The 14,072-nt window shown below is 41.3% G+C and overlaps 1 protein-coding gene across 1 annotated transcript in view; it reads right to left on the bottom strand.

Moving 5' to 3' along the window:
• Positions 1-771: 771 nt before the first annotated feature.
• Positions 772-14,072, bottom strand: part of CHP1 (calcineurin like EF-hand protein 1) — a 37,162-nt gene continuing 23,861 nt past the window's right edge. Inside the window, exons 5-7 of the mRNA XM_067743684.1 lie at positions 7,092-7,153; positions 2,872-2,994; positions 772-2,727 (exon numbers count right to left, since the gene is read on the bottom strand). Coding sequence (XP_067599785.1) covers positions 2,674-2,727; positions 2,872-2,994; positions 7,092-7,153 — 239 coding nt within the window. The 3' untranslated portion in view covers positions 772-2,673. The remainder of the gene's footprint in view (positions 2,728-2,871; positions 2,995-7,091; positions 7,154-14,072) is intronic.

The following is a 14,072-nucleotide window of genomic DNA, read 5'->3' as shown; positions in this document are numbered from 1 at the left end:
AATTTTTTTTTTTACAGTATCAATGAACGTCTTATTTTAGTCACAGACTGGTATACCTATGGCCATGGTCAGTAACATTAAGCTTCCTCCAAAACTGACAGCATGGTCACTCCATCTGTTTGTCACTTTCTCCAAATCCTAAAGTTACACTCAAAATGAAGCAAAGCTGAAACAGTGTAAGTCATTTTGAATGGACTTTTGAGGCACAGGGACCGGAAAAGAAGAGGGTATTGTGTTAGAATTCATAGGATGACTCTAGCTATTACTCTTTTGAGTCTTGTGGCGTGACACTAAACCTTAAAATAAGAAGAGGTACTCATACCCTACATAGCAGACTGAAACGTGAAGATGTGAAAAGCCATGTAACAATAGCTGGGTACAATATGTCATTGAGACTGTACGTACATGAGGGGGTAGACAACTTATTAACAAGCAATAGACAGATACCCTATTTTAGACCTCTTCTACATTTAAGGAGTCAGAGAGTCAAGAACAGAAATGGAATCCTACCTGGAGCAAGTGGGCAGTGGCTAAGGCTGTCAAAGTGTTAGTGTTGGCCCCTAAATGAACGCTTCCACCTGTTATGTCCAGGCAGCAGCAGATATGAAAGCCGATAGAATCTCATGTCACGTTCCAATTACGTTCAAATAAAGGCATTTGATAGCACAGACATAAACCCGAGTAAGTGAGACACACTGTGATTTCAAACTTGAAGAAGGGGACTGAGTTATGTAAAATTCTTGTAAAACAAAGGGACAAAAATCACCCAAGTTATTTTGTTTTAACCACAAGTATTTATGGATGGATCAAAGAATACAATTTTAATGAAACAATAAGGCACAACTGTGGATTAAAACAGATTGCTATACAGCCAAAAGGAGCAAAAAGCCGTAATCTTAGGAACTTTAAATATGCAGGTCAAGGATACCTCTCTAACAGACCAGTGTCAGACAATTCTTCCCTTTTATACAATTCCTATATTACATCACTTGATCACAAAGTAAGACTGATACTTCACCAAGAATTCCTCAGTCATTTATACTTGAGTCATCCAGCCTGGCCACTCTTTCTTCTCCACTCTTCCTAATCCCTTTGCAGTTTTTTTTTTTTTTTTTTTTTTAAGTAATTTCCTTCCTAAAGTATTGTGTATACATCTTGGATAGCCTTCCAAAGCAAGGAAACAGCAAGCAAGCAATGAGTCAGAGAAAGTCAGCCAAGGACAGATATGGATGAAGAGACTCATAAAGACAGATGTTAGGATAATAACAGCCTGATTCAATGAGGTCTATACTAAGCTGACTTAGGCAGAAAAGTTGCTCTGGTTCATGCAAAGGCCTATTATGCCACCTCAGGTCGTGCCACCAGTGCCAGAGCCCTTGTTCCTAAGGGATTAGCAGTGGTCTAAGAGAGGAGCTAGGATGTCATTGTAACCAGGCAGCTAATGATACGATACATTCAATGCTTTGGACCTGTATTAGGAGCTGACTATGGCTTCCAGCAGTAACATGTGCCAGGTGTAAAATTCATAGAGAATTCTGTGTAAAACCTCAAGACACTGAGGACAATCTTTAAATCTTGTGGACTGGGATAAGTTAGGCACTTATCTTTCTACTTGGAAATGTGAAGAGAAAAACATTCCAGGGCACACAGCACTGAGGCATAAACCATGCTGCAGAGGTGGGAATACTTTTAGGGTGCCCAGTCTCCTTGTTCAAGCAGCCATGAGAAACACCCCTGACAAGCATACTGTCAGAGCAGCTATTCTGGTGGTGACAGCATCCTCAAACTAAGCAAGCCTGCAGGCATATGGCTAATTTGTGGAGAGTCAACACTGTACTAACAGGAGCAGCCACGTAGGTATGTATGTTGAGAATCGGAGGCCAGAGGTAGAGCGACCTGGGCAAGCCACCCAGAAGACTTGTCTCTATAACCCTTATCTTTCAAGAACATCTCCAACCAACAGCCCTTTGGTGACAGAGCAGAGGGGACCAAGAGATGGTCAAGACATTCTTCCGAGAGAAGTATTGACCGAAAAGCTCCTGAAGAGGCAACATCCCAAAGACCCATTTAAGAGTAAAAGTAGATTAAAAACCGCCAGACCACTGAACTATACTGCCAAGTCAGAAATACATTTAACAGGCATAGCTTGGGGTGCCAAGTAGAACAGAGGGGACTGAAGCTTAATAAAAAGCAGGGACACTGAAAGATTAAGTGAATGGTAGATTGGGTGAAAGAGAAGTAGGAAGCAAAGGACGTATAAAAAAGGATGAAGGAGCATGCCAGACCCAAGCTGGGGGGAAGGCAGCATGGCTACGGTCTACATCCAGTCAAAGAGCTTTGCTGGCTGGTTCTTGGCATGAATCCCTCTCACTTCTCAGACTGGATGGACACGTGGCACTCAGCAGCAGAATAGGGGGAGATGATATTTAGAAATGGAGATATCCAGCGAATGATACTGAACAGAATTAGGCGGGGTGTACCATTCTGTAATGCCCTGTTTATACACCAAAGGCAGGTTTGTGTTGATGGAACATATTTGGGGTTGTCATGCAACAGCAGTAGTACTTTGGGAGAAGGGGAATGATGGGATGGAGGTGGGGCTGGTGTACAGGAGGACTTTCAAGTTCCAGTTCTTAAATACTAGAAAGCAAGGAACAGTTTGGTCTCAGTCCTTTAGTGAAGAAATCGGATGCTCATTTTCTGTTCTACGTCCACCTTCTCCAAAACCTGTTAAAAAAAACAAAACCCAACGACAGTTATGAAGGTCACAACAGGAGATACTGTCTCAAGCTCTTATGTGAATAATGTTTTTCTCCCTCCCTCCTGTGTAGTAGGATTTAACTTCTTCAAACCAAGAGGTAAGTGACTGACCTTAACAAATTCTGTGAAAGATATGGCGCTGTCCCCATCCTGATCAGCCTCCTGGATGGTCCTGTCTGCGATGCTGCCCAGCTGCTCGTCTGAGATATTCACTCCGACCATCATGCGTAGCACCTGCAGGACCAACAGCCAGGAATTACTGGAGACTTGGGGGTGAGCAGGACTCTTCTGCTAAAATTAAAGATAAAAGCCACCCCCACCCTCCTTTCCTTTGATGTCCTCAAATATAACAGCCAAAAAGCTGAAACCCTTATCTTCTCACCTAGGCCATTCTAGACAATGATGTGAGCAGAACTCTCTGGCAAGGTCACTGAATAGGAAGGCAAAGCCTCATTTCAGGGAGAATCCTTTGCATTTTGGTCCTCCCCATTCTTCCTGCCCGGAACGTAGATATGATGCTTAGTGGTACAGCAGCCATCCTGGGACCGTGAGGTGAAAGTCAAATGTGCTATGGATACCAGAGCAAGAAGAAGCCTGGCTCCTGGACATCATTTAGGTACTGTACCAACCTGGACAATCTATCCCCAGGCTTCTTGTTGCATGAGGCAAACTAGTCCCTTATAGGTTTAAGTCAGTTTGGTAGGGCTTTCTGGAATCTCACCCGAATGCAGTCCTCTTTGAGGCAGTGCATTAGCCCAGATATTCCTAAAGTATGGTCGAGAAACATAAAGATCCTTGAAGAGTTAAATACTAAATCCCCCCTTTTAGAAAAATGACAAGCACATTTAAAGGGTTGCGAGAACTGTGGAAAAAGAATTAAACACTGTTTTTCCACATTTGTTCTCAGATTTAACAAAGAGATCGCCTGCTCCCCACTTATTCTGCTAACATCTTTAGGGTGTGAATATACATTGAAAACTGCTACCTTAAGCAAAACAAGCAACTCTAATGACATGGCTCTTAGACAATATGAAATGGGGGACAGGGTGCTTTTATGATGCCTTGCGTTGCCCTAGTTAACCACCTCTGTCTTCAACAGGTTAAGAGCTGAGCTTTACCCAAGGAAAGCAAGGCCTTCTAGCCCAGCTGTTCACAGGACTCCCTTTCCCCTATTCCTTTACATCCTTCCCCAATCTCTTGAAACAGATTTTTAAAAGTATATTATAGGATTTTCTGAAAAGAAAAAAAGAGCTGAAATATTGATCTGTATCAAGACTGTTCCCCCCACCCCTGACCCACAAATCAATTCTTGAAAATCGGAAGTTGTACATTTGGGTAGAAATGTATACAAACTGAAGGATAAATAAAAAGTGGCAATGCTAACAAAAATATTAAATGGCCAAGCCATTTGCCATCTTCCCTGACTGTGTGTGGCCAACTAGACAAATCCATCCTCAAACAGCAGCTTCTTCAGGTCCCAGTCTAATTATTCTCTGAAGTGTTTTATTTTTAGAATTATAGAACTAATTGTGCATGTGTGCTGTGTGTATACAGTGGGGTGGGGACAGGAGTGGTGGTGTCTTAAAAATCACTCATCCAGTCTGTCAATGAGGACATAAAGGTCCAGAAGTGCCTGGACACAGGTCCCAACAGCCACTAGCCCGAGCCACCTGCCCGGGCCTCCACACCTGGCCAATGCTCTTTCCACCTCTCCATGGTGTCACTTTTAGTTCCAGTCAGAAGTTTATTAGCAAATGGAACTTTTCTTATTACTATTTTTTTAATGCATGGTGAGGTTTTTTTATATATACCCTTCAATGGTTTAAGAAAGCTCCCGTCTCTATTTTTCTAAGACTTTAAAAAAAAATCATGAATTGGTTGGGGTGATAAATTGGGAGACTGGGATTGATATATACACACTACTATATATAAAACAGATAACTAATAAGGACCTCCTGTACAGCACAGGGAACTCTAGTCAATACCCCGTAATGACCTATACGGGAAAAGAGTCTAATAAGAGTGGGCCTATGTGTATGTATAACTGATTCACTTTGCTGTACAGCAGAAACTAACACAACATTGTAAATCAACTGTACTCCAATAAAAATTTAAAAAGTCAGGATGCAAGGGACACAGGTTCGTGCCCCGGTCCGGGAAGATCCTACATGCCACGGAGCGGCTGGGCCCATGAGCCATGGCCACTGAGCCCGCGCGTCCGGAGCCTGTGCTCCGCAACGGGAGAGGCCACAACAGTGAGAGGCCCGCGTACCGCAAAAAAAAAAAAAAGTCAACATTGCTACCTTAAAAAAATCATGAATGGAAGATGAATTTTATTAAAATTCTATGGAAAAGACCATTCAACTTTTCTTCTTTAATCTGCTACCATGGAGAAATACTATTGATTGGTTTTCTAATTTGAATTCTTTGAATTCCTGGTATAAAGCCACTTGGCTATAATATAGTATCCTTTTTATATATTGCTGGATTCGACGTATTAATATTTTGTTTTGGATTTTTACATCTATGTGAGTGAAGGAGACCGCGCTGTAATTTTCTTACAGTCTTTAGAAGGTTTTCATGTCCAAGTTATGCTGGCCTCATAAAATGTGTATAGCAACTATCTTTATTGAAGTATAATTGATATACAGTAAAATGTACACATTTAAAATGTACAATCTGATAAGTTCTGACATCTGTTCACACTTGTAAAACCATCACCCCGATCAAGATAATAAACATATCCATGACCCCCAAAAGTTCAACCAGAATTTTTTTTTTTTTTTTTTGCAGTACGCGGGCCTCTCACTGCCATGGTCTCTCCCACCACAGAGCACAGGCTCCGGATGCGCAGGCTCAGGGGCCATGGTTCACGGGCCCCGCCGCTCCGCGGCATGTGGGATCTTCCCGGACCAGGGCATGAACCCGTGTCCCCTGCATCGGCAGGCGGACTCTCAACCACTGCGCCACCAGGGAAGCCCCCAGATGTAGCAATTTTAAATAAAGTAAATTCTTCTTACTGAAGAAAGATGTCCCCGGGGCTTCCCTGGTGGCGCAATGCTTAAGAATCTGCCTGACAATGCAGGGGACACAGGTTCCAGCCCTGGTCCGGGAAGATCCCACATGCTGTGGAGCAGCTGAGCCCGTGTGCCACAACTACTGAAGCCCGCGCACCTAGAGCCCGTGCTCCACAACAAGAGAAGCCACCGCAGTGAGAAGCCCACACACCGCAACGAAGAGTAGCCCCCGCTCGCCGCAACTAGAGAAAGCCCGCGCACAGCAACAAAGACCCAACACAGCCAAAAATAAATAAATAAATTTATTTAAAAAAAAAAAAAAGAAAGATGCCCTCAATTCAAAAGTAAAGGACACTATCATTGACCTGCAGGCTGTTTTGGTTTTTACTCAGACACAGAAATGTAGGAGTACCCTGGGTTGGTCCTTAACCTCAACTTAGAAGACTTCTCAAGGCAATGAGTTCAGACTTACTTCAGGGTGAGTAGAAACCACTTTACTTTTTAGTTTTATCTTGAAATAGAGAAATCTCCCCATGGAAATTCCTGAATGTTTTTGCCCCCTAGGGTCCTCAAGATTCATAAATATTTTTTAATACCTTTAATTAATTAATTAACTTATTTATTTATTTATTGCCACACCGCGCAGCATGCGGGATCTTAGTTCCCTGATGAGGGATCGAACCTGTGTCCCTGCAGTGGAAGCGTGGATTCTTAACTACTGGACCGCCAGAAGTCCCTCAAGATTCATAAATATTAAAAGAAGAAAAGAAAAAAGGAGAATTTTCTCCCTACCTAAACTTGTATTTAGGGAAGGGGGAGCAGGGAGAAAGAGAACGGCAATGCTAATAGGATGAAATGCCAGTCACTGCTATTAGAACAGGGAATTATCTAGGGGGAGCAACAAAGGCGAGTGAGTAGTGGCTCAGCTACACTGTCCCAGAAGCAGTTCCTTGACCCTTACATCAGGCCTAAGGACATACAAAACAGCAGCATTAACTTTCGTGTCATCAGAATTACCAATAAGCTGACAATAAATGAACTATCTGATCTAAATCATCTCACATATTTTAGTGCCAGTCTGCACTTAAATGACATTTAGTTAGCTTTCAAATAGTGGAGACATCTGTGAGAACTCAAGACGCCATTTCAAGTTTCCCCAGGTCATCTGCTCTGCTTTATATCTAGGACAGGACTCTGCATACAGCAGGTGTTAAATAAATGCTTACTCAAGGAAAGAACAATTCCTGCCCACAAAAATAAGCTGGCAGGGCCCAAACACAAGTTATTCGTGTGCATGGGAACTCTCCCACATACCTGTAACAGCTCATCACGGGAGATCTTGTCATCTTTATCCAAGTCATACAGTCGAAAAGCAACTGGTAGGAAAAAACAAGAATTTAGTGGAAATTTAAAAGTGTTTTGCCCCTTCTCAAGGAACTAAATATATAAAGGACACCTGACAGAAAACTGACAATGAATTAATAGTTTTTCCAAGAGCAACTGCAATTACTTGTAGAGCTTTTAAAGACATTGTAACATTTAAGAAACTGGGATGCATCTCATAATTGATGGCATCCTAGCTTGGATGAAGTATGGCCCCTTTATTGCACAAATCAATAACGTAATAAGTCGAATGTCCTTTTTCTTAACTTAGAATGTTTAAAAAAAAAAATCCAAAACCCGTAAGTGGCTCTGTCACTTAGGCCATCTCACACAGCCCAAGTCTACCGTGCACCGCACTCAGGGGGAGCCAACAATAGGAGCCACAGAGGCAACCAAACAGCTGACTACACAAAGTATTACTCTGGAAAAATGACCACTTCAGCAAATTCATGTCAAATTTCAAATAATACTCAACTACTTGGGAATCCTGAAGGTAAAGAACTTCAGTGTCAAATAGAAATGCCAAGAATCTGATGGTGTCCTGGCCTTCTCATGCTTCTCCCTCTTTAACAATAGGTAAGTCTTTTAGAAACTAGGATATCTGAGAGAGAGAATTCAGAAGAGCAAAAATCATTCAGACAGTGCCATTTTCCTGAAGGGCCACCAAGTGAAAAGTATGGTAACACTGGATGATTTTTTGGCACTGTGACAAATCACACTGAGGAAGTGACTACCTTACACTTAGAGCTGAATATACTGTGGTTTTGAGGCTTTGAATCATTTCAAGTATGTCGTAAGATTTTTGGTTTTCAGTAGGTACTGCCAATATTAAAAGGCCCAAATCCAGCTTTAGAGTTATTAAGATATACAGATTTAGATCTCGTCCTTGGAACCCACAGCCTAGTAGAGGAAAGCAACACACACTACGCACTTTAATACAGTCCAAGTGTTATCATACATATGAAATACCAGGGAACAAAGCATATAGCAGATGTGCCTTTCTGGTTCAAGCAACATTTGAACAAGGTCTTGAAAGACAAACAGAAATCTGATGAAGGGTGGCATTCCAGGCAGAACTAATACTAGGTACAAGGGCAAGAGAACGTGGATGAATATCTAAAAGTTTAAGCATCACTCCTTGCCTCCACCAAAAGAAAAAAAAGGTGGGGGGGGGCGGCGTGCTGAGTTCACTAAAAGTCTAAGTAAAACTTTTAGAAAAATCTAATTTACTTTTTGTAAGGCACAATATTAAAATTCTGGAAGGGGGAGTAACTAGGAGAGACTTTCTCTGATGTTTGTCTGTTTTCTTTAATTTGGTTAGTTGAGTAACTAACTTTATCAAATTTGAGACTTTATATGCTTAGGAGGTTTGGATTCCAAGGGGAAGGAGACAAGGATCATAAGTGTTCCTAAAGGAATGTGTGTTTAATATATTCCCAATTTGAAAAAGAATAGGTATATGTATAATTGAATCACTTTGATGTACACCTGTACACTAACACAACATTGTAAATCAGCTACAGTCCAATATAAAATAAAAATAAAACAGATGAATGGAAAAAATATATATATATTCCCCAAACTAAACACACATACACACACACACACACACTCTCTCTCTCTCTCTCTTCTGCATATGCTGTCATCTTTCTAATATACCATAAAATGTGTTATTTACTAAAGATTTTGCAATGGAAATCTGTTTGCTATATAACCCATAAATATCTGTTTCTGAATTTCTTAATTGGGGGGTAACTGTAATAAACACTTACATCCCTTTCTGCCAAAGTATTTACAGAAAGCTGAAAAGCTAATTTTTGAAACCTAACTGCAATGGACTGAATGTTTGTATCTCCCCCAGAATTCCTATGTTGGAACCATAACTTATCCACAATGTGCTATTAGGAGGTGGAATCTTTGGGAAGTAATTAGGGTTAGATTAGGTCATGAGGGTGAGGCCCTCATGATAGGATTAATGCCCTTATAAAAAGAGGAGACAGGAGATCTCTTTATCCTTCTCTCTTTCTGTTTCCACCTCCCTCCCAACGTGAGAATACAGCAAGAAGAAGACTGTGAACCTGAAGGGGGGCCCTCACCAAGAACCCGACCATGTTGGCACTCTGATCTCAGAGTCCAGTCTCCAGAACTGTGAGAAATGTCTGCTTAAGTCACCCAGTCTATGGTATCCTGTTATAGCAGCCTGAGCAGACTAAGACACCAGCAGAGCCATCACACGATAGGGTCTTTTAGAAAAAACTACAGCAACAGTAGTTATTTCTTAACTGACTTGGATTCCTGTCACTCAGCTCTGGTCCTGAACCAGTAGAAACCAGCATTTTCCCCGAGATAATGAATGGTCAAATGCCAAACGACTGAGCCATTCTGTTAGCTTCTCTCTCTTTCCTCTCCTCCTCTCCCTTTCCCCCCATTCTTAATCCAGGAGACTTGGACTCTCCTGTCTCCAGAGCTGTCATCTCTCATCTCCAGTCCCAGGGCTTTAAATGCCATCTAATGTTGATGACTCCCAAATGTGCATCTCCAGCTTGGACCCCTCCTCTGAGCTCCTGCTGTTGACGGCAGAGCAATACAGTACAGTGGTTAAGACTCTAACTCTGCCGAGTCCTGTCTGACCGCTTACTAGCTATGTCTACGTGAGCAAGTTACTTAATCTCTCTGTGCCTCAGTTGCCCAAGAGGTGCAAGATGAGAGTAACAGAATCCACCTCATAGGGTTGTGAGGACTGAATGAGTTAGTACACAAAAGGCACTTTAAACAGTGCCTGGCACACAGGAAGAGCTCGATCAGTGTCATCTACCCGCCGTCACCTCTCTGCCCTCCTCTCCTACCACTCACTTCTTTCTTGATAATGCTGCTTTGTTCTCTGAACACCAAGCACTCATTTCTACCCAAGGACCTTTACACCAGTCGTCCCCTCTGCCTAGAGCACTCTTCTGCTATTCTTGGCATGATTGGCTCATTCTTAGGGTTTTAACTCCTCAGAGAGGTTTCCCTGACCACTCATTCTAAAGTAGTGACACCCTCCCCCATCACTCTCTCATCTTACCTTATTCATTTCCTTCACAAAACTTGCCACGATCATAAGTCCTGTTTATTCGTCTTTTTCCATATAGTCTATCTCCCTTATTACATTGTAAGATCTCTGAAAGCAAAGACTTTATCTGATTTATGCACCATTGTATCCTGGGCCTAAAATAGTGCCTGGCATACAGGAGTTGCTCAAACATTTGCTTAATGAAAGACCAAATGAATGATCTCAGTCAAACCTTTACATTTTAATCACGGTTACTTCCTTAAAAAAAAACCAAAACACTATAGTGAAATAAACATAAAATTTAAGTGTACAGTTGAGTACTTTCACACTGTTGTGTAACCATCACCACCATCCATCTCCAGAACTTCTTCATCTTCCCCAGTTGAAATTTTGACCCATTAATAAGTCCCCATTTCCCCCTGCCTCTAGGCCCTGGCAACTTTCTATGAATTTGACTACTCTAGGAACCTCACAGAGGAGGAATCAAATAATATTCACCCTTTTGTGTCTGGCTTATTGTTATTTAGCATAAGTAAATTTTTCTATGTTGTAGCATGTGACAGAATTTCCTTTTTTAAGGCCGAATAATATTTCATTGTATGTATATACCACATTTTGTGTATCCTTTCATGTTGACGGACACTTGGGTTGCTCCCACCTTTTGGCTGTTGTGAATAATGCTGCTCAGTTTCTTCTTGGCTACTCTCCCAAACTCCACATCACCAATATTCCTCATCGTCCAGATAAAATATCTTCATGCAGACTCATTTCCCACATTACTCATTATGTGTTATAAAAAACGTAAACTATTTAAGAGGACAATCAGAACATCAAAAAGGAAGCTTACCATGCCCTGGAGCATTCTAAGTTGGGTTGTACCTTCCACATCAGACTTTATAACCTCACTGACCTGAAGAGGAGAACAATAAGGAAACCACTCCTGGGAGACAAACAGAGCAGTAGTACTATGTGTGCTTGGGCCTGTGCCTACATAGGTACAGTTCAGCCTTGCTGATTGTCCTTGACATTCTTTCACTGTGGCATAAAAAAGAAATAGGACAAAGCATGCTCTCAGAGTCCCTGAAGAGACTGTTCTCTGAGGAAGATGGACTATAAACAAATTTGCCTTAGTGGCAAATGTGTTGCTAGGTGTATGATGTTCAGTTGCTCTCAGTCTACAACAAGAAGTGCTGTCTTACTGCTTCCACAGCTCTGTGGGAAATTCAGAGAAAACCAAAATACAGACGGAGAAGAAGACATCCAGGACTCCTCTGTAGCTCTGGTTTCACTGGTCTACTTACATGAATGTGATCCTAACATACAGGATGCAACAGAATTCGAATTCATGTTCAGCTTCCTATAAAAGTTGATCTGAAAGCCAAGACTAAAGTAATGGTAAAAACCATGCATAACTTGCACAGCACTCACTATTCTATCTCACCCTAAAGTCTGCCATTTCGGTGGCATTCAGGCCTTCTTTCTTCCTAAAAGAAGCTCATCCATGGCTTCAGGGGGCATTCTGTCTCTCTGCCTCTGTCTTTCTTTCCCCACTGTCAGATATGAATAGGGAAGCGCATAGCCCAGCTGCCACTGAAAGCCACCATGTGACCATGAGGAGCCACGCCTTTGGATGAAACAGACCCGAAGGATGGCAGAGCAGAGCAATAGGAAAAACCTGGGTCCTTGACAACACAATCAACCCTGACGCTTGCCCCACCTCACTCGTTAAGTGAGATAATACATCTCCTTACTGTTGAAGTCAGCTGAGTCAGCTGAAGGCATCCTCACTGATACGCTAAGTAACTACCAAATCCCCTAATGTTACCTGGAATATTTTCTTTAGGGTCAATGTGAATTAATGAATTTGCTTATCCGTTCACTCATTGATGAACACTTGGGTTACTTTCTTGTTTTAGCTATTGTGAATAATGCCACCATGAACGTGGGTGTACAAATATCTCCTCAAGACTTTGCATATACCCTTCACCCCAGCCTCTCCTGATGGTAGCATCTTGCATAACTATAATACACCATCAAAACCAGGAAACTGACAGAGGTACAATCCACAGAGTTTATTCGGATTTCACCATGTGTGTATGTGCATGTGTGTGTAGTTCTATGCAATTTTATCACCTATGTAGTTTCATGTAACCACCACCACATTCAAGACACAGAGCTGCTCCATAGCCACAGGGATCCAATGTCATATCCTGTTATTTAGTGTATAATAAAGAAACACCTTTATTACTGTATCACAAAGTTGTTTTGACATTTTGTTCATTGTATTTCAATATAATTGGTTTCCTTTATAATCCTATGTATTTCATTTTATGCATTCACAAACATTCCGAGATGGGATCGACAGGATTCACCAGACTGCCAAGGGAATTCGTGACTTGAAAAAAGTAGAGCCCAGGCTGTAGAGGGAATTCAGGTAACAGGTCTGTGTTATACCTGATAACCTTTAAAGCCTCCTCTAATCCTGGATTAGAAAAGCAAGCATAGTTTCGTAGAGCACAGAATGTTGTCTTTTTTATGAATTTATTTATTTATTTATTTATTTTTGGCTGCCTTGGGTCTTCGTTGCTGCGCACAGGCTTTCTCTAGTTGTGGCGAGCAGGGGCTACTCTTCGTTGCAATGTGCAGGCTCTAGGTGCACAGGCTCAGTAGTTCTGGTGCACAGGCTTAGTTGCTCTGCGGCATGTGGGATCTTCCCAGACCAGGGCTCAAACCCGTGTCCTCTGCATTAGCAGGCGGATTCTTAACCACTGCGCCACCAGGGAAGTCCCTAGCACACAATGTTTCTTAACTGTCTTCTTAACCGACTCACTGGATTCACAGATGCTCCCCCTCCCCTCTGCAAATCGTTCTAGCTGATATGGCAGCACACTGCATAGTTGTAGCCAATGGGCGACTCTGGAGTGCCTACTCCACCTGCTGAGTTGGATGCTTACCGAGAGTCAGGTGTGTCAACTGTCCTAGAACTGTGCTATTTGTACTTTTCATAAAACTACATAATTTTAGAAGAAATGAAATGTGTGAAAATAAAGTTATTTTTAAATGAATATTAGATTGACTGCTTTTGAAAGGCTCAATATTAAGGCACTGAAGAAAAAAACCCCACCAAACTGTTGCTAAAGTATGTGTGGCAGGACAACTGCAAAAGATCAAGGAAAAAATGTTAACAGCAGGAAGATTCTATTCTCAGAATGCTTTATAAGTACCTTTAAGTTCTCTTTCCACTGAAAAGAAACTGCAACTAGAAACCTTAGACTATACATTATAGATGTGTTCTACACAAAAATGTCACACACCTCCCATCAACAGAACTTTACCAAAACAAAACAAAACAACTCTTGGTCCTACATCTAAAGACTGGCCAGTGAATGTGTTTTTAAATAATATAAGGTAATTTAAAATGTTAAACCATGTATCCTTTTCTATGATTCTATGCTTTAGCTGACTTTTTCAATTACTGATCAACTCCTGGTCTGACAACATTTTAAATGAGAAAATTTCTACTACATTAATGCCAGCATCAGGCAAACATGTAATAAATATATACTAAAGCTCATAAAACATTAAGACACAAGGCTTTGTCTCAAACAGTATTTAGTCTTGAAAGAAGAAAGTGAAATTCACTAATAAACATAAAGTATCCAATAAATTTGAGAACAATTCATTAGAATTCTATTTTCTTTTATATTTAGTTTTCTTTGTACTTAAATTTTCCACTCTTCATTAAGGTATATGATATTGTGGTAAAGAAAAGCAGTGTTTTATTATTTTGGTTCAAAAATCTTCCCTGTCTTATAGAACAAAACTTATTTTAGTATTTCTCAAACTCTTTACCTGAAATA

Source organism: Pseudorca crassidens, chromosome 1, assembly GCF_039906515.1.
Source record: "Pseudorca crassidens isolate mPseCra1 chromosome 1, mPseCra1.hap1, whole genome shotgun sequence".
NCBI classification, from domain to species: domain Eukaryota; kingdom Metazoa; phylum Chordata; class Mammalia; order Artiodactyla; family Delphinidae; genus Pseudorca; species Pseudorca crassidens.
Note: the sequence above shows the minus strand (reverse complement) of the source record. Positions and strands in the feature narration are given on the sequence as shown.